This window comes from Ochotona curzoniae, unplaced genomic scaffold, assembly GCF_017591425.1.
Source record: "Ochotona curzoniae isolate NIBS_2020 unplaced genomic scaffold, NIBS_Ocur_1.0 scaffold_4701, whole genome shotgun sequence".
NCBI lineage: Eukaryota > Metazoa > Chordata > Mammalia > Lagomorpha > Ochotonidae > Ochotona > Ochotona curzoniae.
This window is the reverse complement of record NW_024467122.1, coordinates 40,911,999-40,937,295: the sequence shown is the minus strand read 5'-3', so window position 1 is coordinate 40,937,295 and position 25,297 is coordinate 40,911,999. Positions and strand designations below refer to the sequence as shown.

At 42.5% G+C, this 25,297-nt stretch overlaps 3 gene segments (V, D, J or C); all 3 read left to right on the top strand.

The window, feature by feature from the left end:
* The first annotated feature begins 3,568 nt into the window (after nucleotides 1–3,568).
* On the top strand, nucleotides 3,569–4,232 carry LOC121148502. The segment is given in 2 exon segments: nucleotides 3,569–3,727; nucleotides 3,813–4,232. Coding segments are annotated over 2 exon segments (429 nt in total).
* A 5,123-nt stretch (nucleotides 4,233–9,355) lies between these two features.
* LOC121148514 lies at nucleotides 9,356–10,752 on the top strand. The segment is given in 2 exon segments: nucleotides 9,356–9,532; nucleotides 9,674–10,752. Coding segments are annotated over 2 exon segments (387 nt in total).
* A 4,324-nt stretch (nucleotides 10,753–15,076) lies between these two features.
* Nucleotides 15,077–16,068, top strand: LOC121148519. The segment is given in 2 exon segments: nucleotides 15,077–15,222; nucleotides 15,360–16,068. Coding segments are annotated over 2 exon segments (369 nt in total).
* Nucleotides 16,069–25,297: the final 9,229 nt, after the last annotated feature.

The window sequence follows — 25,297 nt, the reverse complement described above, 5'->3', positions numbered from 1 at the left end:
TTTCTTTTTCTGTCCATGCAGGGGTGAGAGGGCTGGAGGTGGAGCAGAGTCCTTCAGCCTTGAGTGTCCAGGAGGGAGCCAGCCCCATTCTGCGGTGTAATTTTTCTGAAACTGTGAACAGCGTGCAGTGGTTCCGACAGAATCCCGGGAGCGGTCTCATCCGATTATTTTACATAGCTTCAGGAACAAAGGAGAATGGAAGGTTGACGTCAACCGCGAATTCCCGGGAGCGCTACAGCACCCTCCACATCGCAGCCTCCCAGCTGGCTGACTCAGGCACCTACCTCTGTGCGGTAGAGGCACAGTGCTCCCAGGTCACCTGCTGCCTGCACCCAAACTGCAGCTGGGCCTGCACCTCCACCCCTCTCTGAGAGGCACGTGTCTTCTACAGCAGTATTTGCACTGCTTGGTGTTTCCTGCTCGAGGTTGGAGCACGTTCACCTCTGGACGGTGACTACTATGAACAGTCTTAGATCCTAGCAGATACACAGCATTACTTTGCATTGGCTTAAGTAGTTCAACTTTTCTCCAGCATTTAAGAACCAATGCTCATAGGCCAGTAGAGATAAAACTAACTAGATGACCTCGTTCAGTCTTGAGGCTTGCTCAAAGGATGCACACCAGGAGGAAAAGCACCTGCAGGATAGTTGGTTCTCCTACACTCACAGCAGCAGGCATGTTTCGCACCTCAACTAGGCTAAGCCACAGGTGCCTAGTTTATTATGAACAAAAGAGGGCTTATTGCTTGGACCTGTTCTTTTTTTTTTTTTTTTGCCATTATTGTCGAGAAAGAGCAAATGTACAAAGCTTAATTTTTGCTTTCTAGAGTTCCCAGGCACCTTTACACTTTGTGTGCAGGCTAGCCCCATGTTCTATTCCTAGTCCTGGCTCCAGTGGTAATGGCTGTGTGCGTGTTGCATTGTGGGGCCGTGGGGTTGCCAGGGTCCATGGCCACCAGGGCTTTCCCAGAGTCACAGACTTTGTGCAGAAAGCACTTATCTTCTTCGTTCCAGGTATCTGAGCACTCATCTGGGTCACAGGGCAGACACACACTGTCGAAGGTAGTGGTGCATTTAGATAGAAGACAGGTACTTCCCTGCTCCCCATTTGTGGCAGCACTGCCCAAGATACTTGCGATGCCTCTCGCTGGCACATGGGGGGAGGGTCACCGGGAGACTCACCTGCAGTGGGGCAAGTAGCGTGCACAGCGCCAGCAGGGTGGACAGTGGGCAGTGTTGCTAGGTACACGCGACCATCCACTTTCATCTCTGCACTATTTGGTGTTCCATAACTGCCATCTCATTCATTTTCATACTTGTTTCCTTCAAGAAATCACTGCACACAAGCTGATTTGGAACCGCTGGATAACTGCTAAGTGTATTGTCAGGAAGGAGTCCTGGCAGAGCACATGTGATTTGAAAAAAATACATGCTGCTCACCAAACAGAGCAGAAGTGAGTTCAGTTACTTCTAGGTAGTTCTGTTTCTCCTGAAAAGCAATCTCGATAAGTCATTCAGCAGTCAGTTGATCACTTTCCTACTGCACCGGTCTCTCCGTCTTCAGATTTTTTTTTCCTTCCAGGAACCCATTTCAGACATGAGTGAGAAATAAGTAGTATCTCCTGTGCCAGGCACTGGATATGGGTGTCAGATTTCTTCCCTAAACTATCATTATGGGCACCAAGGACTACATCCCAACTGCCAAGGAGACCACGGGGAACTGGAATTCCTTTCTAGGCCAAGAACTCTGAGGTCATCCACCCCCGTTTGGATCTATCACATGGGATGGAAGAAGCCCAAACCCTTCCTTGCAGGATCCAGGGTCATTGGAACAGTAAGCTTCCTTTGGGACTAGGGAGAGGAGTTTTCTGTGGTCCTCACTTAGTTCCAAGTTTGGATTCCCACCCTATCTTGCAATGACCATCAGGGTCGCTCCAGAGCCTCCCAACCCAAAACACATACACACAAATTGGAATAGATAGACAACAACAAGGAAAGCTTGGAACCAGACAGGAAACAGTCAGCGTGGACTCACACATGCCTTACTAGGTAGGACACAAAGATTAGTTACTCCTCACTAAGGTATTGACGATTTCTCTGCACACCCTCCTAAAACTGTTCTGCACTTCAACTGTTGATATATGCCTTGGTAGAGTTATAAGCCAGTTTAGACTATTCCAAAATCTGCTAAGTTCAGCAAAATTCAGTTTCAACACTATATACTACTGAATACTAAAATGAAAATAGTCATGAGACAGCTGAATAGTACTGTTGTAGCCATTTTAAGGTGTATAGAAACTGGTTCTGTGTAGAAACTAAAATTGAAATGTCAATGAAGTAGTCACAGAATGCGGTTAAAAACTTCCATTTTTAACATATTTGCTACTCAATACCTAGTCAATTAATTCCATAATGTTGTAAATTGATGTTGATATTATGTTGTGGCTTTTAATTGATCGAGATGATATTTTGCCAGCTCTGCTTTCAGACCAGAGATGGTCTCCCCAAGAAACCATTGAATTTATCTCCACAATAAGATGCTGGACTTTGTGCTTGCAATGAGAGAATCTTGACTGAATCTGAACTGCAATACTGCAATAAGGTGGAGGAATCCACCATCGAGGGAGGGGATGGTATGGGGAGGGGCTGGAGGAATCCCAGAACCTATGAGAATGTGTCACATAAGGCAATGTAATAAAAAAAAATAATATAACCAGAACAAGAAAGATTTCTTACCTAAGTACTGACTTACTTCTTCATTCTGCACATTAAAACATGGTGTTGTTGGAGATGAGCTCACCAACCTGAGCTCACTCCATCACTAGTGGAGTTCAGTGTTGGATTGTAGTTCAGGGTGTCTGACATCGGCGCAGTTTCCCTGAGCTAAGAGAAGATGCCACAGTTACAAAGCGCAAATCATTTCTACTGGTAATTTCCACTGGCCTAGACTCCTTCCTATAGCTATAGGGAAAGGCCCCTGTATGCAGAGTTACACCTTTCCCTTAGTTACACACAAACATTCCTCTGACTTTAGGGAGTCTCTTAGCTCTGTGGGTTCACAGAATCTGGCAAGGGACATTCTTCTACCTTCCTCCATCACCCCAGGGGGCCATCCCAACCTTGCTTGTGTTTTGACCCCAAAGACTCATGAATTAGGATCTGAAATTTGAATACTTTTCAAATTGATTTCCCAATGAAGTAACAGATTATTGTGTCTTTACTTAGTGTGCCCTTTCTGAAGGACTCTAACGCATTGTCATAGACTTGGGAAAGTTGCAGCATCTTGTGAAATGATTTTGACATATTTAAACTAAAGCATCATGGGAATTGGCTCTATGGCTCCAGGACCTGTGGTCCCGCACGTGGCCTCCAGAGGGCGATGCTGCACACACGAGAAGCCTTGTTTCTGTGGCAGATGCACAAGCTGCCCAGTCCCACCCCCAGCTCCTCCTCCCTCAGCTGGCTGAGAACTTCACAGAGAACAGCAAAAGAGAAGCAGAGGTTGGAGAGCATCCAGTCTCAACTGAGGAGCGTTTGCACGTTCACCTCAGCAAGGGGCTTGGCCATCTCGACTCCCCCTGCACTTCCCAACTGCAGGGTCTCTGTGTTGGCAGCTGTTCTCCTGTCCTCCCGCCCTCAGGAACTCTCCCAGCAAAGAAGCTGCAGCGTTTCCAGCCCAGCCATGCTCCTGCTGCTCGCCTCAGTGCTGGGGCTTCACTTGGCCCTGAGTGAGTAAATTCCTCTGGTCTCTGTTGTTGCTGGAGTCTCTGGTCAGAAATGCTTCCTGTGCTCACGGACGCCTTGCTTTTCCAGGAGACGCTGGAGCCCAGACTGTGACCCAGCCCGACATCCATGTCTCTGTGTCTGAAGGAGACTCTGTGGAGCTGAGGTGCAACTACTCCTATGGGGCAACCCCCTACCTCTTCTGGTATGTCCAGCACCGTGGCCAAGGTCCTCAGTTTCTCCTTAAGTACGTTTCAGGGAACACCCTGGTTCAGGGCCTCCACGGTTTTGAGGCTGAATTTAAGAAGAGCGAATCTTCCTTCCACCTGAGGAAGCCCTCTGTGCAGCTGAGTGACGCGGCCCGGTATTGGTGTGCTCTGAGTGCCACAGCGCCTGGGGCTGCAGGGGGAGCAGTGCATAAACCACCCCTGAGTGCAGAGCTCAGAAACTCAGCAGCTGTTGGTGTGGGTTGAGGGAAAGATTTCAGTTTACGTGCTGGTAGATGAGCTAGAGAGGGCTGGGCTTTACTTTCGTCCAGTTCCACTTCTGCTGTGCCCTGGGTCTCAAGCCTTTGGCACTTGTTTGCAGAATCAGAACACCGAGGAGTAAGTCAGTGTTGTAGAACGATGGAGGAGTCAGTGTTCTTATCACCCAGTCATCAGGTCCACAGAAATGCAAATCATTTCCACTGATAATTTTACGCAGTATTCTTACGTATGACAATGGAATAAATGCTGATTTTTGTTATTTCTTATATTAGTACTTTTTAAGGAAAAGCCTTTGAAATTTTCATTTTTTTTTTGCAGTGTAATTTGTGTTTGTCATATTTTAAAGGAATCTGTGATTTTGGAACATAATTTGACGTATAGGAAAGGAATTATAAAGTTCCTATGGTCATGTGAAAGAAACTCTTATTTCGCACAGTTACCAATGACAACTCAGACTACCGCATCCACATTTTAAATCTGAAGTCCAGCAATTTCAACACACAGAATTCCCATCTTTCCAAATACTTAACGTTCATGTAGGGACCCTGGCTAGGAAGTACAGGTATTGCACACTAAGATGAAGCCATGTCCAGCCCCCAGGGAAGCCAAAAGTAAGGCTGGTTCCTGTGCAGTGGAAAAGGACCTTGCTCTAGAAAGAATATATGCTTAATAATTTCATTATTTAACTTCTACTTGTAAGGGAAGCATGTGCACAAGCAAGATTCAGAGGACGGGGGACAAAGGACATGCTCTTAGGCAGGCATAGCGGTCTTTAAGAAACTTAATAACTCTGATTTGAAAAGTTGTTTTAACATTGTAAGGTGAGTACCTGCAGGCTCAAGGACAGACTAAATGTAAAGATAGTACCCTGATGAAAGGAAAAAAATAGATAAAGTCTTGAATGAAACAACATTATTATTATTTTTTTAAAACTTATTTCTTTAAAGAGTCAGTTCTACAGAGAGAGGGAGACAAAGAGAAAGATCTTCCATCTGCTGACTCACTTCTTAAGTGGCCACAACAGCTGGAGCTGAGTGAATCTGGAGCAAGGAGCTTTTTCTGGGTCTCCCATGTGGGTGCAGGGTCCCAAGGCTTTGGGTCATCCTCTTCTGCTTTCCCAGGCCACAAGCAGGGAGCTGGGTGGGAAGCAGAGAAGGTGGGATAAGAATCAGTGCCCATATAGGATCCTGGCACATACAAGGCTCGGACTTTAGCTATTAGGCTACAGTGCCACACACTGAATTAACATCATTAACATTTTAACATTATTAACATCAGAGATAATTTTAATTAATTTTCTCTTTATTTGAATTTGAATACACAGTTACAGAAAGCATAAGCATGTATCATGAATTCTATACCGATTGTTGAGCCACTTACAGTTTCTTACTGGAAGTTAGAGAAAAATGTTAGTAATATTCAAAGGTGGCTATGTACATTTACTTTTATAGTACAGATACTTTTATCTACAGGAAATTATTTATATGAAGGATTCAATTATTTAGGAAACTTGTACTAGATGTATAAACCCTTTTATGTTTAAAATGGATTCATTTAGTATATGTATTGATCTTGTCATAGTACATAAAATGCTCTCACGTGTGCCAGTATCATTTATATCAGTAGAAATTGTCTTTCCTTCCAAAATTAGAAATGATGAAAAATTCTGCTTTCAAACTCGTATTTATCAAGGGCAACGGACATTCTTTTAATTATTGTACTTGAAAATGAAGTTGTAACTAAATTAATGTTACTATCAATACATATATAAGCAATATAACTTATGGTACTGTCATATTTTTCATTTGTAAGTTCTTATTGTTAATAAGACATAATTATAAACTCTCATGTATTTTAAAATAATACAACTTTTAAAGTAGGATTTTACAATTTTGTTGCCTAGCAGCACTCTTTTCCCACATTTGGACAAAGATTTCTAATTTTCATTTTGCCTTAAGCCCCACACGTTATGTAGCAGCCAAGGGTGGGAAACTTGACCCTTTGAGTTAAATTTGGAAGGAGAGCACTGAACACCAGACACCAGCCTGTTTGGAAAAGTGCCTTTTACTTTACATATTAGTGAACTCATTCACTTCCTTCTGGTTTGTTGTAAAAGTTGTTGAGCTATGTTTTCTATAAAACTTATAGAAACTATGACTTACAGTTATAAATATAAGAGATAAATCAGTTGCAGGTGCTGTGGTGCTATGGGTTAAGCCATTGCTTGGGGCAACGACAGACTGCTGATGTACCTGGATCAGGTTCTACCTCCATTTCCAACCAATTTCCTGCAAATGTGCATCTTGAGGGACAATTGGTGACAGGGTGATGGCTCAAGCGCTACAGCTCCTGCCATCCATGTTGGAGACCTGGATGGAGTTCTTGGCTGCTGGCTTTGACCTGGTCCAGTCCAACTGTTGTGGATATTTAGGAAAGTAGCTAGCAGTTGGAATCTCCTCTTCTCTCTCTCACACGCTGTGTGTTTCTTTTGCCATGTCTATCAAGTAAATTAAAATAAACAAATAACTCTAAGAATAAAGGAATAAATCTTCAGAAGTTTCAATATACTTACCCCTCGTTTACCCTATGCTCCGACCAGCAGAGCCAGTAACATGGACAGGGAGAGAGTCTGGTGATGAAGCACTGACAGGGGACCAGTGATGGTAGAAGTCTCTGTGAACTCTTGCTTTATTGCCCCTTCAGCTCTCCTTATATATGCTTCCTCCCAAGTCCTAATTTAGCCAGGATATTGGATACAGATGAGTCCAATTAGTCTAGGTGTTTTTAGCCACAATCCCAGTTCCTGTCCTCCTCCCAACCCCAGCTCAATGAGCTAATCAACTCCTTAGCCCACAACAATCCTATATCACTTTCTGTGATGATCTGATCTGAACTCTCATTTTCCGTGATTTGGGGTCCCCTGAACTAACATCTATCATGGATGCTCTAGGAGGGATCAAATCCACATAGAAACACATCCCAAGGATTAATCAGAGGTTTCCACTACTGGGACTGGGTTACTGTTGATTTCCTAAGAGCCACATCTTACATCAATTCTTCCAGGTCAGTTTCCTTTTTGTACTATCCCCATAGAAAGCACAGGCAACATTCAGACTTCTTTAGAATTATTCTTACAGCCATACCAGAGAATATCAGGAAATTAAGGTAAACGCCCAGGCTTTCTCACATAGGGGATGTTAATGGGAATGTACAGAAGGTAGGAACTTAACCAACATCTTGGGGGAAAGAATAATGTGATGGAATTTGGGAGATTAGTGACGGAGTGTGAAATCTGAGCTTGCAATGTCCAAGGAGGCAGAAAGTTGGATTATACTTTAGAGGAAATTCTATTGCGATATGTCAGTCCTTGCACTTAGGGATAAACCATTTTGATATTATTAATTTAGGTATCAGAAAATAAAATTACCTCAAGAAAAAACTTATGTGGGATTACAATGTTTAGACTCTCTGGCCTGATGACTTCTAAGATTTTAAAATTTTCCTTTCCTCCCTATGAGAGATACAAGCTACACAGCAAAAGGAAATGATTCTTTTTTAAAGAGTTATTTTGTTTTTATTGTAAAAGTAGATATACAGAGAGGAGGAGAGAAAGATCTTCCGTCCAATGGTTCACTCCCCAAGCGGCCGCAAGGGCTGGAGCTGAGCCAATCTGAAGCCTGGAGCCAGGAGCTTCTAGGTCTCCCACGTGGGTACAGGGTCCCAAGGCTTTGGGCCATCCTTGACTGCTTTCCCAAGCCACAGGTAGGGAGCTTGGTGGGAAGTGGGACAGCCGGGATTAGAACTGGTGCCCATATAGGTAGGATCCTGGCATGTTCAAGGCGAGGACTTTGGCCACTAGGCTATCGCACCAGGCCCACGAAATGATTTTTTAAAGGATGTCAAATTTCTCTTTGCAAAGTTTGACCCAGTCAATGGGTCAAGCTGCTTCTTAAGGTTGGAGTATTAATACTTCATATAACTTATCCTCATGCTTACTTATTCTTGAGATTTTGTTCTTTTTTAAATGCATCTTATTTTCTAATTATGATTATATGGTTGATCAAGGTGGGAAGGACTGAGGTTTAGGGAAAATTGGGTAAACTCATTGCTTCCAAATTTGCTATTTCTTCTTGTTGTTCCCGGGGGAAGGGAGAAACAAAGGGGAAAACCACTCACGACTTTCCACATGTCAAAATACCCAGGGATGAAGAACCACCAGCTCATATCAAGTCAGAGTCTCAATGTGTACATATCCTGAGAGTTTTGCCCAAGTGGTTTGGATAGTTCTGAAATGCTGCTGATTTCACTGATCCAAGGATAACGCACCCTCCCAGTGTCCATTGGCTCCATTGACCGAGATGTTTTGCTGTTCATCATTTGTTTGGAGTAGTTGTCCAGCTGTTCTGTTCTCCTTCTTTTGCTACAATACCAAATGTGCTGCCATATTCTCCTTTTACAACAGGGCCTGTGTCCATTGCTCCATCCTTTTCATTAAATAGGACATGTTCTTATAGACGAGAAAATTCTACATTTTAACCACTGATATTTTCCATTCTCTGGGATAGCATGGTCATGGGCAAGACCAGGCTTGTAGCAATATTGTATGTGATACTATGCATTTAAAATATTGAGTTGTCCTCTCTCTCTTGTCCTGATGTTTGACTTCTGTACTTTCTTCTTCTTCTTTTTTTTTTTTTTGCAAAGAATTTATGTCTAGAACAGGCAAATCCTAATAGTACATTAAGCTGAAAGAGAAGGTATTATTTTTTCTTGTCTATGAGAGTGAATCATGTGCTTTTTTATTTCCTATATGAAAATTCAGTCCATTGTGGAATAAACACTATCAAAAGCTTATACCTTCCTCTAACATATTAATAATGACTAAGCAGTGTGAATAAATATCAGCCTTAATCTTTTAATTGCTATTATGCATTTTAAGTCTCATCTCAAAACTAATTTGTTTTGAATTGTTGCTGCTTTTATGAATCTGAGTCCATTATAGCGTAAGTAACAGCATTTACTCAATGAGTTTAGTAGTGAGAAATGTGGCCACAAGATGGTAGTGTACCTCTGCTGTGCAGCATATGGGAGGTTCAGTTGGGTGAATTCTGAATGAATAAGCTTACAGCAGGGGCAGTCTTTTTCTAATTGGCTGGTAGACAATATGAAAACCCATCATGCTTGTTAGAGAAAAGAAGGGGCAACCTGAGAATCAAAGCTCTTGTGGCTATAATTTGCAGGTGTAGGACTGATCCTGACTGGAAAGAACAATGAAGACATCCATTGAGGCTTCATTCTTATTCTTGTGGCTGCAGCTGGATTGTGAGTTAAGGGTTTGGGGACAATACTACTGGATGTTCTTTGTAACTCCAGAGAAGGCTGGCTTTATTCAGATTTCATCTACTTATTGTGGATAAAGAAAATTCTGGAGAACAATGACTGATTTTTTTCCTTTCTGCGTAGGGATGAGCCGAGGCGAGGATGTGGAGCAGCAGCCTTCTACTCTGAGTGTCCAGGAAGGAGGGACCTCTGTTATCAACTGTACCTACTCAAACAGTGCTTCAGTCTACTTTCCATGGTACAAACAAGAAGCTGGGCAGGGGCCCAAGCTCTTCATAGACATTCGCTCCAATGTGGATAAAAAACAAGACCAAAGATTCACTGTTTTGTTGGATAAGAAGGCCAAGCATGTCTCCCTGCACATCACAGCCACCCAGCCTGGGGACTCAGCTGTCTACTTCTGTGCAACAAGTACACAGTGCTCCCCAGGCACCTGTGTCCTGTGCCCAAACCTGTGACTGGACTTCAACTTCGGTTCCTTTCCTTTATCACAAACTTTCTAGTAAAGCCTTTGCCACACTATTTGCAAGTGGAGCCTAACACGCAAACATGAAGCACAGAATGAAAAAACTAAGTTCAAAATGACCTGGAAAATGTTAGAACAGTTTGTTGACTGTTGTTTGATAGCTTGTTTTTTTTTTTTAATTTCTAAGTGAGATGTCTTATTATTTATTTTTAACTATCTATAAAAATGATAGATACTTCTGTGGTATTATTTTATGTTTTAATACATGAATACATTGTACAATCTCCAAATAAGTGATGTGTATGTTTCTCCTGAACTGTTTATTACTTTTTAAATGGAGAAAACACTAAAAATGCTTTATTTCAACTTTGAAATATGTGTAGAACTTTGTCATTATTTATGCTCACCCCACTGTGTAATAGAACACCAGAAATTCTCATTACTGTATAACACAACCTGTTGTTCATTAAATAAACTTTCTTGTGCTTTCATCGTTTCTACTTTCCTCAACCTCTGGCCAACACCATTATATGCTCACCCTCTGTGAGAGCTCTGTTTTAACATTTCCCTGTTAGTGAAAGCCTACAATATTTATCTTCCTGAGCTTGGCTCATTTTACTAACTGCAATAGCCTCCAACTCCATCCATATTGTTGCAAAAGACAAGATTTCATCCTGTATATGGTTGAGTTGTATACCATCATCTATCTTTGTCAGATTTTTTCATCCATTCAGCAATTGTTGGAAACAGGTCATTTTCATTTCTTGGCTTTTGTCGACAATGCTGCACTAAACATGGAAATGAAAATTCCTTTCACAGACTTATTTTATTTCTCTTGGATATATATCCAGCAGTGGGAATCCAGTTTGTATGGTAGTTTCATTTTAATTTTCTGTGTAACCTCCACATTGTTTTCTAAAAATAATTGTACTAATTTGCATTTCCACCAATAATGTGCAAAGGTTCCTCTATTCCTATAGTGAATGTCACTGTATATATCTTTAGTAATTTAAAATATCCAAAAGAGAGACACAAGTTAGTCACTCAAGTTAGTTACTTCTAGTTAAGGTTTGGGTAATATAATGCAGTCTGGAGTGTTCTTATGTACTTTGTTTGGTATTGGGAGACTCAAGATGGTGGAATAGGGTAAGGACATATTTAAACGGACAGAGAAACACTTAATCAGGATGAAGCAGAGAGGGCACATTCCAGGAAATAGGAGAGGACAGAAAACAGCAAAGGGGTACCTGGAGACTGACAGACACAGGAAAGCAGCGAAAACAATGGTGTGGTGTTGCAGTGACTGATACTCCTGCGGCATTCAGCTAATTGATCTCAACTCCACCAGCAGCTGGAACTCTACCAGCATCCAGGTGGGAAGGGACTTTCACTGGGACCTTGGGAAGTGAACTCAGACAAAGAACTGTCCGTCCTGCTGTCTGTTTGATTTGACCAGGAGCAGAGACAGAGAGGCAGATCCCAGATGGGCAGCGCCAGAACAGCGTGGATTTCATAGTCCAGTTAGCCCCCTAGAGCTGAATTGGGTGCCATTTTGCATAAGGAGGCAAAGGCAAGGGAAAGGACTGAGCGTACTCCGAGCTGGGAGTGAACGTTTTTCTGACTCATTTAACAGCAGCAACATGGCATTCTACAGGTTCCACCCAAGATAGGTCTGGGTAGTCCTCAGACTTGACAGCTAACAGATCAAGAACTCTAATAGTGGCAAATCAGGCGCCATTTTGTACAGTGTGGCAAAGTTTTAGGACTGCAGGGGACAACAGTGAACTGTGCATGTGCTGAGCTTGTGAGAACTCACTGAGCTCAGTGGATTGCACTGATTCCACAGGAAAATAATACCAACTGTGACATTGTATGGGTCAAAATAGGTCCGAGTGGCACCCAGACCTAACATCCAAAAGTTCCAGCAAGATCAGCACCATCAACAACCTAGCTATATAGGACACTTGGTGTCTCCCTAATCCTGGGACCTGCTCCAACCGGAAGTGGGAGAAAGTTTGCAGAGACAACAGTGCAACCTCAGCACGATATCACAGGAGGTGGAGACTGGTGAGCCAGGAGCTAGGGCTGTGGAGATCACAGTGGAAATCTAAAATAAGAACCCAGACCTGAATCTTGCTGGAGGGAGTGGCACAACTGGCTGCAAGCAAAGAGCTGGATACCAACTGTAATAAATAAATCAAACTGTAGACCTATGGTGACACAGCTTAGAAACCTGCCCCAAGGAGAAGATTCTGCTAACAAGAAGTACAATGAGAAAGAGCAAAAGAGACAAAGGCACAATGAATATCACCGAAAACTCCCCTGCAAAGGAGCAAAACCCAATGCCATCTTCAGAGTTAACTGAGGAAGACATCGAGAAAATGGGGGACACAGAATGCAGAAAACTCATTATAAAGCTTCTGATCAACAGTGAGAAGCTCATACAAGAGTTCAAAGAATTTAAGGAATATGTTGAACAGGAAACAACAGCAATAAAACAAATCAAGGCTGATATATCAGAAATTAACAACACAGTAGAGCAAATTAAAAGTCTCCAAAATAGAATGAAGGAAGCAAAAGAAAGAATCTCAAAATTAGAAGAAGATATTTCCTGTCACCAGGGGAAGCAAATAAAAAGCTGGAAGTAGAGCTGGATCAGGCCAAAGGCAAATGGGAAGAACATCCCAATAAAATGACAACAGAAGACTAAACCAAGGAACAACCCATTCCTAAAAAGACAGGACCAAAGTGCTACCCATACACATTTACCCTGATTGTGAATGGCTTAAGCTCAATCAAATGGCATAGATTAGTAGACTGGATTAAAAAACAAAACCCATCTATTTGTTGCCTATAGGACACATATTTCACCCACAAAAATCAGTGGAAATTATATCTCATGGATTTTGATTTTTTTTTTTGTTAGTTGCATCTCTTCAAAGCAGTTTCTTCTGATTAAATTCTTCAATGACTCAGATCATACAGTAGCATCATTTTCATCAAGAAGGTTCTTGATTTTCTTTTTAATTTCTTCAATGACACATTAGTCATTCAGTAGCATGTTATTTAACTTCATGGTGGTATTAATTTCTTTTTTCTTCCTGTTGATGAGTCTGTTTTGTGTCTTTTCATTTAAGAAAATGTATAGTAGCTGTAATGGAGACTGTCATATCTAGTAACATGTTATTTAACTTCATGGCATGTGAATTTCTGTTTTTCTTCCTATTGTTGATTTTGTACTGTGACTTTTTATTTAAGGGGATGTACAGTAACTGTGAAATGGAGATTAACATATCCACATATGAGGAAGCAATGTAGTAGGCATCTCTATTTCCAGGCAAAGATGGACTTACAATGAAACTGTTTACTTTATCTTAACAATAGGATGCTGGACTCTGCCATTGTCCATGCCCACAATGATGGACATATGACTGTGTGTGAATAACTATACTTTAGTAATGATATAGAGGAACTGGCGGGGAGGGGGGTGGGAAGTGAAATTGAGGCTGGGATAAGGGAAATATGAGGAGCCTTTTAAATTGTATCATAAAATGATAATAATAATAACTAAAAAGATTGAAAATTTGTTTGGCATTATCTGTTTCATTTTTAGGTTAAGACTTATGGAAGGACAAAATTAATTCAGCATTTGGTATAAGAGTGTTTAAAATATCTGTCTGAATACGGATACTTTTGAATGACACAAGTATAATTTTATGATTTACCCTGACAAAGAGACATATCAAAATTGAATTGTATGAAATCAAATCAGTAATATCTCAAAATCAGCTGTCCTCCTGGTAGAGAAATATTGAATGATTTCATACAGTAGAAAAGCTGTACTTTATGTATTATCATTTAATGTGATTCTAATACACAGAGATGCTTCAGTCAGCCTGGACACAGCTGGAATTATTTGGAGTTTTTGTCTACTATATTGAGAAGCAAGATAAAAGAGCCATGAGTCTCCTTTTTGGCCTACAATAGCACCCATAATTTTTAGTGATCAGAGAATCGTGATCGTGATAAATCATGTGTTACTGTGGGGCCATTGTTTTATCTTTAATGTTCAAACAGAAGGAATGATGGAACATGATTAGTGATCCTATGATCAGCAGTCCTATGAAGATATAGAGGATTATGTAGGATACTTCCCCTCAGAGTTAATCAGACAGAATATGGCAGTTTTCTGTGACTAATTCAGGGCCGATAATGAAGTATCGGAAAAAAACATAAGTTTGGTGGTTGACATAGTTCTGATGTCTAAGTTGGTTTCTATGAAGAGAACTAGAAAGTCTAAGGAGAACTTTAGGACAGAACTTAATGTTTGGTGCTTTCGTATGAAAGCAGAGATAGGGGTTTTTCTTTTTCAGCTGAGTGTACCCAGGTTAAGCCCATTGGTTAGATACTGGAATTGAGAATGCCTCTTATAGGTGTGGGTATGCTTGGTTATTAACGTCTTGTCTCCAAGATCCACTAAACACAGCATTCAAAAATTGATGTCAACTTCCCATTTGTGGCACAGATTTAATGGATGGGCATTTGGTCACTTTATTGAAATTCCCTTCAATATATGTCCATGTACTTAACTGTTATGAAATGAAAAGTCGAGTGTATGTGGCATTGTGGTATAGTGGGTAAAGCTGCTGCTTGTGAAGCTCTCATCTCATATGGATGCACTTTGGGGTCCTGGCTGCCTCACTTCTAATACAGATCCCTGCTAATGTGTCTGGGAAAGCAGCACACAATGGCCCAAGTACTTGGGCGGACCCCGTACCAATGTGAGGACCTGGAGGAAGGTCTTGGCTTCTGGCTCCTGGCTTCAAACAGGCCCAGCTCCAGCCTTTGTAAGAATTTGAGGGAGTTAAGCAGTATAGGGAAGACCTCTGTAATTAAATAAATTTTTCTTTCTTCTTCTTTTTTAAACCAAAAGCTGGTTGATTCAATGAACTTCTGGTTGGGTAGAAATCTGGCTTGTATAGAGAAGTTTGACATGACACACCCCAACTCAGTATATCAGGAAACCTCTGCTTCCTGTTCTAGCTCAGCAGCAGCAGAAGCAGCAGCTCATAGCTGATTAGGACTCCCCGTTCCCCGTCTGGCTTGACAGTGCAGAGCTCTGGAACAGAATATATTTCCATCCTGAAGAACAGTGAAAGCATGTTGGTCTCCAGGCTTTTGGTGATTCTGTCTTCACTGTGGCTTGGTAGGGATGGAGCCAGATCTGGACATTTAGGAAGCATTTTATGGGGACTTTGGGAGGGAAGGGTAATGGGACGTGAAATTTGAATTTTATCATTTCACTCTACCTATCCATAACTTTCTGATTGTTTTTACTTTCAGGATCTGGCATCGCCCAGAAGGTAACTCAAGCCCAAACAGCAATACTGGTACAAGAGAAAGAACCTGTGACCCTGGACTGCACATATGAGGTCAGTGTTGGGAGTTACAATCTCTACTGGTATAAGCAGCCCAGCACTGGGGAGATGATCTTCCTTATTCGTCAGGACTCCTACAGCCAGCACAATACAACACAAGGCCGCTACTCACTGAACTTCCAGAAGGAAAGGAAATCCATCAGCCTTATCATCTCCACTTCACAGCTGGGAGACTCAGCTGTGTACTTCTGTGCACTGAATGATGACACTGTGAGAGGACTCTTGTAGGGAGTTACACAAAAACCCTCAAAGTCTCTTTGAGACATCAGCTGCTAGGGGGCCTGAGGTAGAGACTCACTATGTCTGACAGGATGTGGAAGGGCTGTGGCAGCACAGCTGTTGGGGTGGAGGGAGAACACCTTGTCTCTGAAGACATTTCTCCAGGTTCATAGAGTGTGTCCAGAGTTACCACTCACCCGAACATTCCAATCCCTGAACCTTGGACTTGAAGTTAGATATACAAAATTTGTGAGCAAAGACTTAAGGGAACATAAAGCCACATTGAAAAAATGTACCATTTGTTTATTAATTAGGGTCAGAAGAATTGGATAAAAATGTTCCGAACCATATGACTGAACAATTAGTAAGATTTTTGTGAATCTTTGGCTCTTCAGATCGATTTATTTAATACACATTTAGTGACTACATGTTATGCTGTAGGCATTGTTTTAAAAAAGAAAAGCCTAGCAACTTCACCTGTATTCCTTTGTTTTAAAAGTACCCTTGTGGTGAGCATTTGGCTTAGTGGTTTAAGATACGGCTTGGGATGCCTGTACCCCATTGCCTTTGAGCTGCGTCTCCACTCTTGCTTCCAGCTTCCTGTCAATGCACACCCTTGAAGGTGCAGGAGGTGGTTTGCATGGTTGGGTTTCTGCCATACATTAAGGTAGATCCAGAATGACTTGACAGTTTCTGGGATCAGCGGCGCCCAGGATTCGTTGTTGCAGACATTGGGGGAATGAGTTAGCTCATCAAACTCTTCATTCCTCTACTTCTGTTTCCTAAGTAAATGACCAAATCAGACTTTAAAAAGCCAAATTATTATGGACTAGTAATACATTAATTTTAGACTATTTTTTGAGATAGTAGCATTCACATTTATTTTCTAAAGGTGCCTCTCATGTGATAAGATTTGTGTTAATAGATTATGTCATCTCATTATGACTTCCAGCATGAAGGAACTCAATTTCCATATTGCAGGCTTACCTGCCTCTCACAAGTTATATCCTAAATCTTCAAATTAATGACTTACAAGGGCATGTGGAAGAGCTATAACAGACACACAAGACCTTTTATTTGCAAATAAAACATTGTTGTCTCTTAAAATTAACAATCTTCTTTTAATATATTTTATTTCTCCCAGTTAGAAATTTAGTTGACACCTGCTGTGATTATGTAACCATATAATATCCAATCAAAATAAATATACTACCTTAAGTGTTTAACATTTGTTTATGGGAAAAATGTTCAAAATCCTATTTCTTAGTTTTTAAAAATAAAACAGTATCAGTGTAATAATATTATCTATAGTCACCTTGTTGTGCATTTGAAAACCAGAGCTTCTTACTGCTGTCTTTGTGTAGCCTTGGTTTCTGCTAATCAGTCTTCCATCTTCCTACCCTCTCCACACTATGTAGCCTCTGTGAACCACTATCATACATCAGTATATATGAACTCATCTGGTTAACTAAGTTGTACATAAGAGTGAGATCATGCAGTACTTTTCTTTCTGTGCTTATATTTCATTTGACCTAATGGCCTTCCATTTTATCTATGTGTTTTTTTTTGCATAGATTTAACTTTTTAAATGACAGCTTTTTAAGTATTTTATATTTATTGGAAAGGCAGACTTACAGAGAGAAAGAGAGAGGGAGAGAAAGATCTTTTTTTCTACTAGTTCACTTCCCAAGTGACTGGAATGGCAGGAGCTGACAATTCAGGGAAAGTGGATGAGATCATTGTTTCCGAGCTTCTTTTATTTTTACTGTATCTGGTGAAGAGAAGGGATAGAAGGGAGGAAGCCACATTCAGCACCCTAACCGCATCAGTACCCAGGGATGGGGAGTGGCCACCTGATGTCATTCCAGGGTCCCCACTGTGGAACATGCTAAGTAGTTTCGATAGTTTTCAAATGCTGTTGATTTTGTTGATCTAGGATGAAGAAATCTGCCGGAGTCCAGCTCCAGCTGAGTTTGGAACTCGAGAAGGGTGCGTGGATGAGGCGTAAAGAGGAAAGAAAGAGACGGACCACTAGGACTTCATGATCATAATGGACGACGCACAAAAGCTGTCCGCTTTATTTATATAAAATCAGTCAAACTCTGGCTCAGACTTTTTACGTCACAGTCAAGTGGGTGCTTCTAAAGATAACTCTGCCATAGTATTATTTAGAAGTTCCTGCTGCTAGTACCTAGAAGTTCCTGCTACAATTCTTATCCTGCAATTCAATCTTGTATCACAAAGAAAAGGAGAACTTAAAGATCAAGGAAAGAATGAAAGCCTAAATACAGGTCCCTTGACTAGCATAGGTTCAATGGGGACAGCCAAGACAGTAGGAATGATAAAGGGCCCTTTTTGCAAGATATTGACCTCCAAGCTCAGGCTGAGCAAAAGGTTAACCTCGCAATAGCAAATGCCAGGATGGATTAGAATTCTTCCGCAGGGTGGTCCGGTGTCCATGCAAAAGAAGGTGGAGCTGCATTCAGGTGGTTGTAGAGACATCCACTGGGCGGGCCCTGCCAAACAGCGGGAAATTCCTTGCGGCCCTGCCTGCAATGAAACACTCTTCACCTCCTCATGCCCCCCACATCTACTGCACGGACCCCAACAGAAATCCTTCCAAGATTCATTGGCTGACATAGTTGACCTTAGAGTCTTCATTTGCCCAGATATTTACCTTCAACACTTGGCTAGGGTAGTTGTCTGATTTGTTCTGCCTCCTTCCTCTGCTATGGTACCAGATGTCTTCTGTAGGCCCCAATGGACTACTATATCCTCCATGTGCATTTGGGTAATGTTGACCACTGTTCTATCTTAGCAACTGAGGAGTCCTAGTTCTGGCACATGTACTCCAAAGTATGACAACGGATCCTGTAATTTTCCCCATGGTTGGAGTTCTGAGTCAAGCTGTTCAGTTCCGGGGGGTGTCCCAAAGAAACCTTGTTTGAGGTGATCACAGACCTGACTCTTGTATTTGCTAGCACACTGGGGTGGTTGCAGTTTCTGAGTCAGTTCTGCCTCCAGTCCCATCTCTTATACAAACCAGTGGATGCTACAGACCACAATACAATTGGGGCCCTCATGTACATCAATGGAAACCACAGCCCAGTTGCAGTGACTCTCAATATTTCCCATTGGGTCTGCTCCTAGCCCTGATTCCTGCACATGCCAGAAAGTGCAGCAGACTGTTCTTTTCTGTCCCACATCCCATTTGGTATGTTAGTGGGCAATGAAGCACTATATCAGCTCAACTGACCCCACTCTCCAGTCCAATTTTGCCTGCCCAGCCAGGTCTACCTCCAGCCCTGGTTCTCATGCTCACTGGTGGGATCTGTAGTCCAACCGAGGTGCTTAGTTTCTCTACAAGACCCACTCCGAGATCTTGTACTTTCCAGGTGGTTCTACAGTCGATCTTGACAGGACTTACTTCCAAGCCTATCACTTGCCAGCTGATGCTGCAGCAAAGCCCAGTTAACCTGCACTTACTCTCATGCATGCACTGGTGGAGACAGTTGCTTAGCCCAGCCTGGCTCTCCCCTTAAACCTGCTCACATGCAGACCAACAGGTGTTGTAGGACTGCCTATCCTGGTCTGCCCCCAGTCCCAGTTATCATGGTCACCAGTAGGAGCAGTGTCCCAGCAGGGTAGTTCTCTCTGCCCCCTACCTGGCTCTCCTCCATCCCCAGGTCTTACATGTGTGGGTGGGTGCTGCGACTCAGTCTGGCATGTCTCACCTTACCTCAGCATTTGCAGGAGGGTGTTGTAACCTAGCCTAGCCTAGTCTGTACTCAGTTCTAGCTCATTCTGGTGGGTGCTGCAGCCTAGGCCAGCCTGGACAGCCTGACATATACTGGCAGGTACTATAACCTGGCCCAGTCTGGGCTGCTTCGAGCTTTGATTATTGCACTCATCTGCAGGGACTGTGTCCTAACAGAAGAGTTCCACAAGATCCTCCATTGGATCTCTTCCCAGTGGATGATGCTGTGCACTTCGGTGGGTCCTTGGCCTAGACTGACTTGGTCTACCTCCTGTCCTGGCAGGAACTGTGGCTGTGCCCAACTAGCTCACACCCATTCTGGTTTTACTGTTGGGTGTTATAGTCCAGCCACACCTGGTCCAATCCCAGACATGGCTCTTGCACGGCTCAGTGGATGCCGAGTTGTAGCCCAACCCATGCTGAATTCTCCCTGGCTCTATACCCAGTCTGGCACACCCTAGACCAGTTCACACCCATGCTGAAGGACATCGCAGTCATATCCAGTCCAAATCATTGCCCTCATTCTGGTTCTCATGCTCACCAGTGGGACCCATAACCCAGCTGGGGTGTCCCCTTAGCTCCCCACAACCAGGCCTGTTCTTGGCCACAGAGTTTGTACATGTACCAGCAATTGCTCTGACCCAGATCAGCATAGTCCATCCCCCTTCTTGGCCTTTGCCATCGGATGCTACAGCCTGACCTGGCCCAACCCACACCCAGTTCCAACTCTTGCTGGTGGGTGCTACAGCCTAGTCTTGAATAGTCTTCTCTCATCCCTGGCTCATGCAAACCAGTAGGTGTGATAATGTAGCCCGGCATGACTTGCAATCCATCCTGTACATTTTAGTGTGCTAAGGTTTTGCCCAGCCATGCCTAGTCCCCTTGCCCCTGGCAGAACCAAACTATACACCTGTCAACAAGTGGAGTTGCCCTGCCCAGCTTACCACATACTCACCAGCAGGAGTTATGGCCCACCAGGGGAGTTTCCCAAATTCTCCCAGCAGGCCCTCTCCCAGACTCAGGTCTCACATGTGCCAGCGGGTGCTAGACTCTTAACCAGGCATAGTCTGCCCCCTCCATCTCAGCCTTTGTATGAGCTGATGGATGTTCCAGACCAGCCTGCCCCACACCCTATTCTTGGGTGCAGCAGCTTAGACCAGCCTAGCCTGTTCTCAATCCCAGTACCCAAGAGTGTCAGAGGGTTCCATGGTTATGCCTAGTTCAACCCTTCACTACCCCCAGCTCTTGAGCAAAGCAGTACAAAAAGCAGTTCCACAGAGGTGAGCCTACATATCCTCCATATAATCTGCCCCAAATCTGGTTCTCTTATATGGTCATTAGTGTCATGGTCCAGTGTAACATTATCTATCCTCTGTCATGACACTCACTAGCAGGTTCTGTGATCTAGCCCTGCCAGGTAGGTTCCTAGCCCTAACTTTAGTGTGTGACAGTGGGTGCCGGTTGACGGTGGTCAATGCTAACTAGCCCAACTCAGGTCTCTCACAGGGGTTGGTGCATTGATCTGACTCAGAAAGCTCCTGAAGCTTCCCTCCTCCAAATCATTTGATCACAGCTCCTTTGCTTACCTGCAAGTACAGTAGCTTTGTTGATGGAAGACTACCAGAAGTCATTCCTCACCTACAACATACTCCATCAGTGGTCCTCCCTCCCTCACACCCCTTTCCCCCTTTCCCTGGGCAATCCACAGTCCCTGCACCCAAGAGCACATGGTTCCCCAGGCCAGTCTTCTGAAGCCCAGTCTTTCAGTGGGGTGGTGTCCTAGCCTGGAGCTCTGCCTACCCACTAGAGTCCCATATGCCTCTGCCCACTCAAGATCCAAGCACATTCAAAGTTCCCAAGCCCGGTCCATCAGCACATCAGGCCAGCATGCTAAGCTAGGTCTCTCCCCTCCCTTCCCTCCACCCATTCAGGACCAAGTAAGTGAGGAAATCCCCAGGCTCGCTCTGCCTGCCTAGGAGTGAGCCCCCATGTTCCCACTTCCCTGTTGGTGTCATCCCCCAGACTCCCTGCAAGCCCGCACTTCCCAGGTCCCCACAAACCTGCCTGCACTGGCACAAGGCAGGTACCATTGTGCATTTAATTTCTATTATATCAGCTTCCATTTGATTTATTGCTGCTATTTCTTGTATAACATATTCCTCAAATTTCTTGAACTCCCATATGTGCTTCTTTTTGTTAAGAAACTTTATAACAGGTTTTAAAAAATTTTCCCGCACTTCCCCTATGTTCCTCAGTTAACTCTGAGGTTGACAAAGGCTTTTGCTTCTTTCCAGGAGAGGCATCAGTGATATTCATTGTGCCTTGGTCTCTCTCTCTTTCCCTTTCTCTTTTCTTTCCCCTCTTGATCACTGTTATTCTGGTCATCAGATTCTTCTCCTTAGGGTCAGTTTCTAAGCTGTGTTGTCCACTGGTCTACAGTTCAGTTTTACTGATTGCATTCAATATCTGGTTCCTCATTTGCAGTCACTTGTGCCACACCCTCCAGCAAGTCTCGGTCCCTGGCTCTTGTGCTGGGTTTCCACCATGGTCTCCATAGCCCCAGCTTATGGTCCACCACTCTCCACCCCACCGTGATGCTGTGTTGTGGCTGTACCATTGCCTGCATAGCTTTTCTCCCACTCATGGTTCGAGCAGTGCCTGGGATTAGGGAGAAACTAGCTGTCCCAAATATCTGGGCTGTCCGTGGTACTGGTCTTGCTGGAAACTGCTGTCTGTTAGGTCTGAGGGCCACCTGTACCTATTTTTGGTGGAAACTGTGGAATGCCAAGTCAGTACTGTTTTCCCTGTGGGACCAGTGCAATGCCTTGAGGCTGGATGTGAGTTCTCTCTTAGCTTAGTGCCTGTGCAGCTCGCTGTTGTTTTGCAGCCCCTCCCCAGTCTTTTCCTCTGTGCACAAAATGTACCCCCCGCCCGAACCCCGTGTGACACTGGTGAGGATGAGCCATGAAATCTACCCTGTTCCTGCACCTGCCTGCTTGAACTTTGCTGCTCTGCTTCTGCTTGTGGTCGAATCAAGCAAATTAGCAGGACAGGTAGTTCTGTGCCTGGGTTCACCTCCTGAGCTCCTGGGGAACTCCCCTTCCCACATAGCTGCTGGTGGAGCTCCAATTGCCAATGCTGACCACTGCTGGGTCACCGCAACACTTCTCTACTGTCTCTGCTGCTTCCCTGTGCCCATGGGTTTCCAGGTGTCCCTCTGCTTTCAGCCTGTCCTCTCCTGTTTCCCAGGACCACTCTGCTTCACCCTGGCTAATGATTCTGTTTGTTTAAATGTGTCCTTACCATATTCTGCCATCTTGTGTCTCCCAAAACTTATTAAAAACAAACCAGGTGCATCTGTAGCTGTATTCTTGAGCTCAGAATATGCAGACCTTGTGAAATGAACTGAAGTGCTATTTATAGATTAAGATCTTTTGCCTCTGGATACAGCCTTCGAAAACATCCCCTTTGCTTCCTGAGACCATATCCAATCTTACCCATCTGAGATAATTCCTGATGAATGGGAGATATGATTAACGACAATCCCTCCTTCCCAGCATCTACTTGCAGTTTAGGCTATAAAACCAGCCACCGTTTTGTCAAACCATGGAGCAAATTTTCAAGGCTGCTTGAATTTTATGTCTCATGACTATAATTCTAATAAGCCTCATCATTCTTCTTGGTTCTAGCTATGTTGAGTAGAAATTATTCTTGGCTCTAGCCACATTAACTTCATCTCAATCAATATGATTCTTTCATAAATGTGAAAAACATAGCACATTTCATAAATACATTGAGGAGCAAGTATAAATACCCTACTATTTTAATATAAATCTAGTTACTTGAAGAAAGCATTGTAACATTTGAAAAATGATGTTATGTCATCCAAATCTGCCCATATAAAAATAGTTGTGATTAATTATAAAGTTTCAATTTAAAAAGTAAATATTAAAAGTGAAATTACCATCTCTGCTTTTTTCAATTCGGGTTCTTTACCTTCAGTTATTTCTCAAAGCAAAGCTGCTAACTTAGTGCTTGAAATTTGTGCTTTTATATTCAAATACGTTTATAGATAGCATTTTGTATTTTAAAAACTTGCATGAATGTTGTCCTATTGCAGCATAATTGTGAAGCTTGCTTTCATGATTACATTATTGCTTACAATAAAATTTATGTGTGTAGGTATGCTTCATTTACTTTTATTGCTGTGTAATTGTCACGTTTAGGAACACACAGAGTATCCCCTTTGCTTGGACATTTGGACTGTGTGATGCCATCAGTGATTGGTTTCAGATTCAATTAGAGGATCATATTTACAGAGCTCAAAAGGCCACATTGATGCTCTAGCACCAGGGGTGTTTTCATGAGGAGCTCCTTCAGCTGCCCACAGAGATCACAGACTATTCTGTTTACAACTCCTCTCCTTTACATATAGGGAACAAGAGCAACCAGGCCACCCAGATACAGAAACTTTATGTCCCAAGCAGGTACCAATATTTTCTGTTACCTTATAAAAATTGCTACTCCAAAGCTGTGGCTTGCTATTGGATATCCATAGTTTATTTATAGCTTAGATGCAATTCATCAATCAAGATTTTTCTAAACTATGGGATGTTGCTACAAATGCATCTAAGATTTCGCCTTCATAACATTTTTGATGGACTGAGGTAGAAAGTCAACTGAATTATTTCATATAGGAGAAGTTCCAAATGCTATTTTTTGTAAAGATCCTACAATAAATATAAAAGATTTTTTTACATAGATGTGCAAAACATTCTACGTTATATTCCCATAAGTGACATTGCTGGGCAACAGGATTTACATCTCTAAATATTTTTTGGTTATTACACGATTGTGCTCTAAGACATGTTAAATAATTTGCATGTTTTAGAATTTCTGCTAATGTTAAAAGTAATAAAATTCATAAAAACTTTAATACAACTTTTAGTGTGTTATCTTCAATCGCGCTCATTAAAAAGGGGAGAGGGAAAAGGACTATCTTCTTCACAAGGTTTTGTCTAACTACCATAAGTGTCAAATTTCTTCAGCCAATGAAATTACACAGCTTTCAGGTTATATTTCTCTTAACATCCTCTTTGATATTATTGTTATGTGTATTTTTATGTTCTCCAGGATATAGTAAGCTATTGTCTCCTTCATTTCAATATAATTTTATATATGATTCCAATTACAGCCAAATAAATACCATTTAATTCAAATTTCCCAGAGACATTTTAAAGTACCTTAGGATATTGTTCAGATCTAGTAATTATTCACTTATTGCAAAGCTTCAATGCACATTTATGAATTTATCTGTAGTACATTAGAGAAATTAAATTAAGAATTCAATTTGAGAACTTCCAAGTTATTTAAAATTATCTATGAAACAGCACTTCAAAATTAGCAAATTTTAACTTCTGCTCAATTTAGACAGTGCTGTTGCTGCTGCTGTTGTGCATTTTTTTTTTTTTTTTCTGTTTCCTGGCCACTTAAAGTCCCTCCAAATCCTGATGTGAATGGACCTGTGAAGAATGGGTTGGTCTAAACTAGGCTTTGCTGATGGTTTTAATCCACCAGAGGGCACTCAAGCTTTCACTGGAAATGGCTTTCTGATAGTTTCAGGAGACTGAGGAGATCAGGGATTAAAAGGAATTTCATTTATCTCTTCAGCATATAATGCAAACTGTTAAATAGTTATCCAAATGCATGATATTTTAAAGCTATTGAACTTCCAGCCCATCAAAGTGTTTGTTAATTGGAGTTCCTCCACCTGCACTGTAGGCTCCCTACAATGTTGAAGCAGTCTTACTGGGCCTGGGGGTGGAGTTTCCTGTTAAGATGAATGACAGAGCTCGGATGTGATTGGT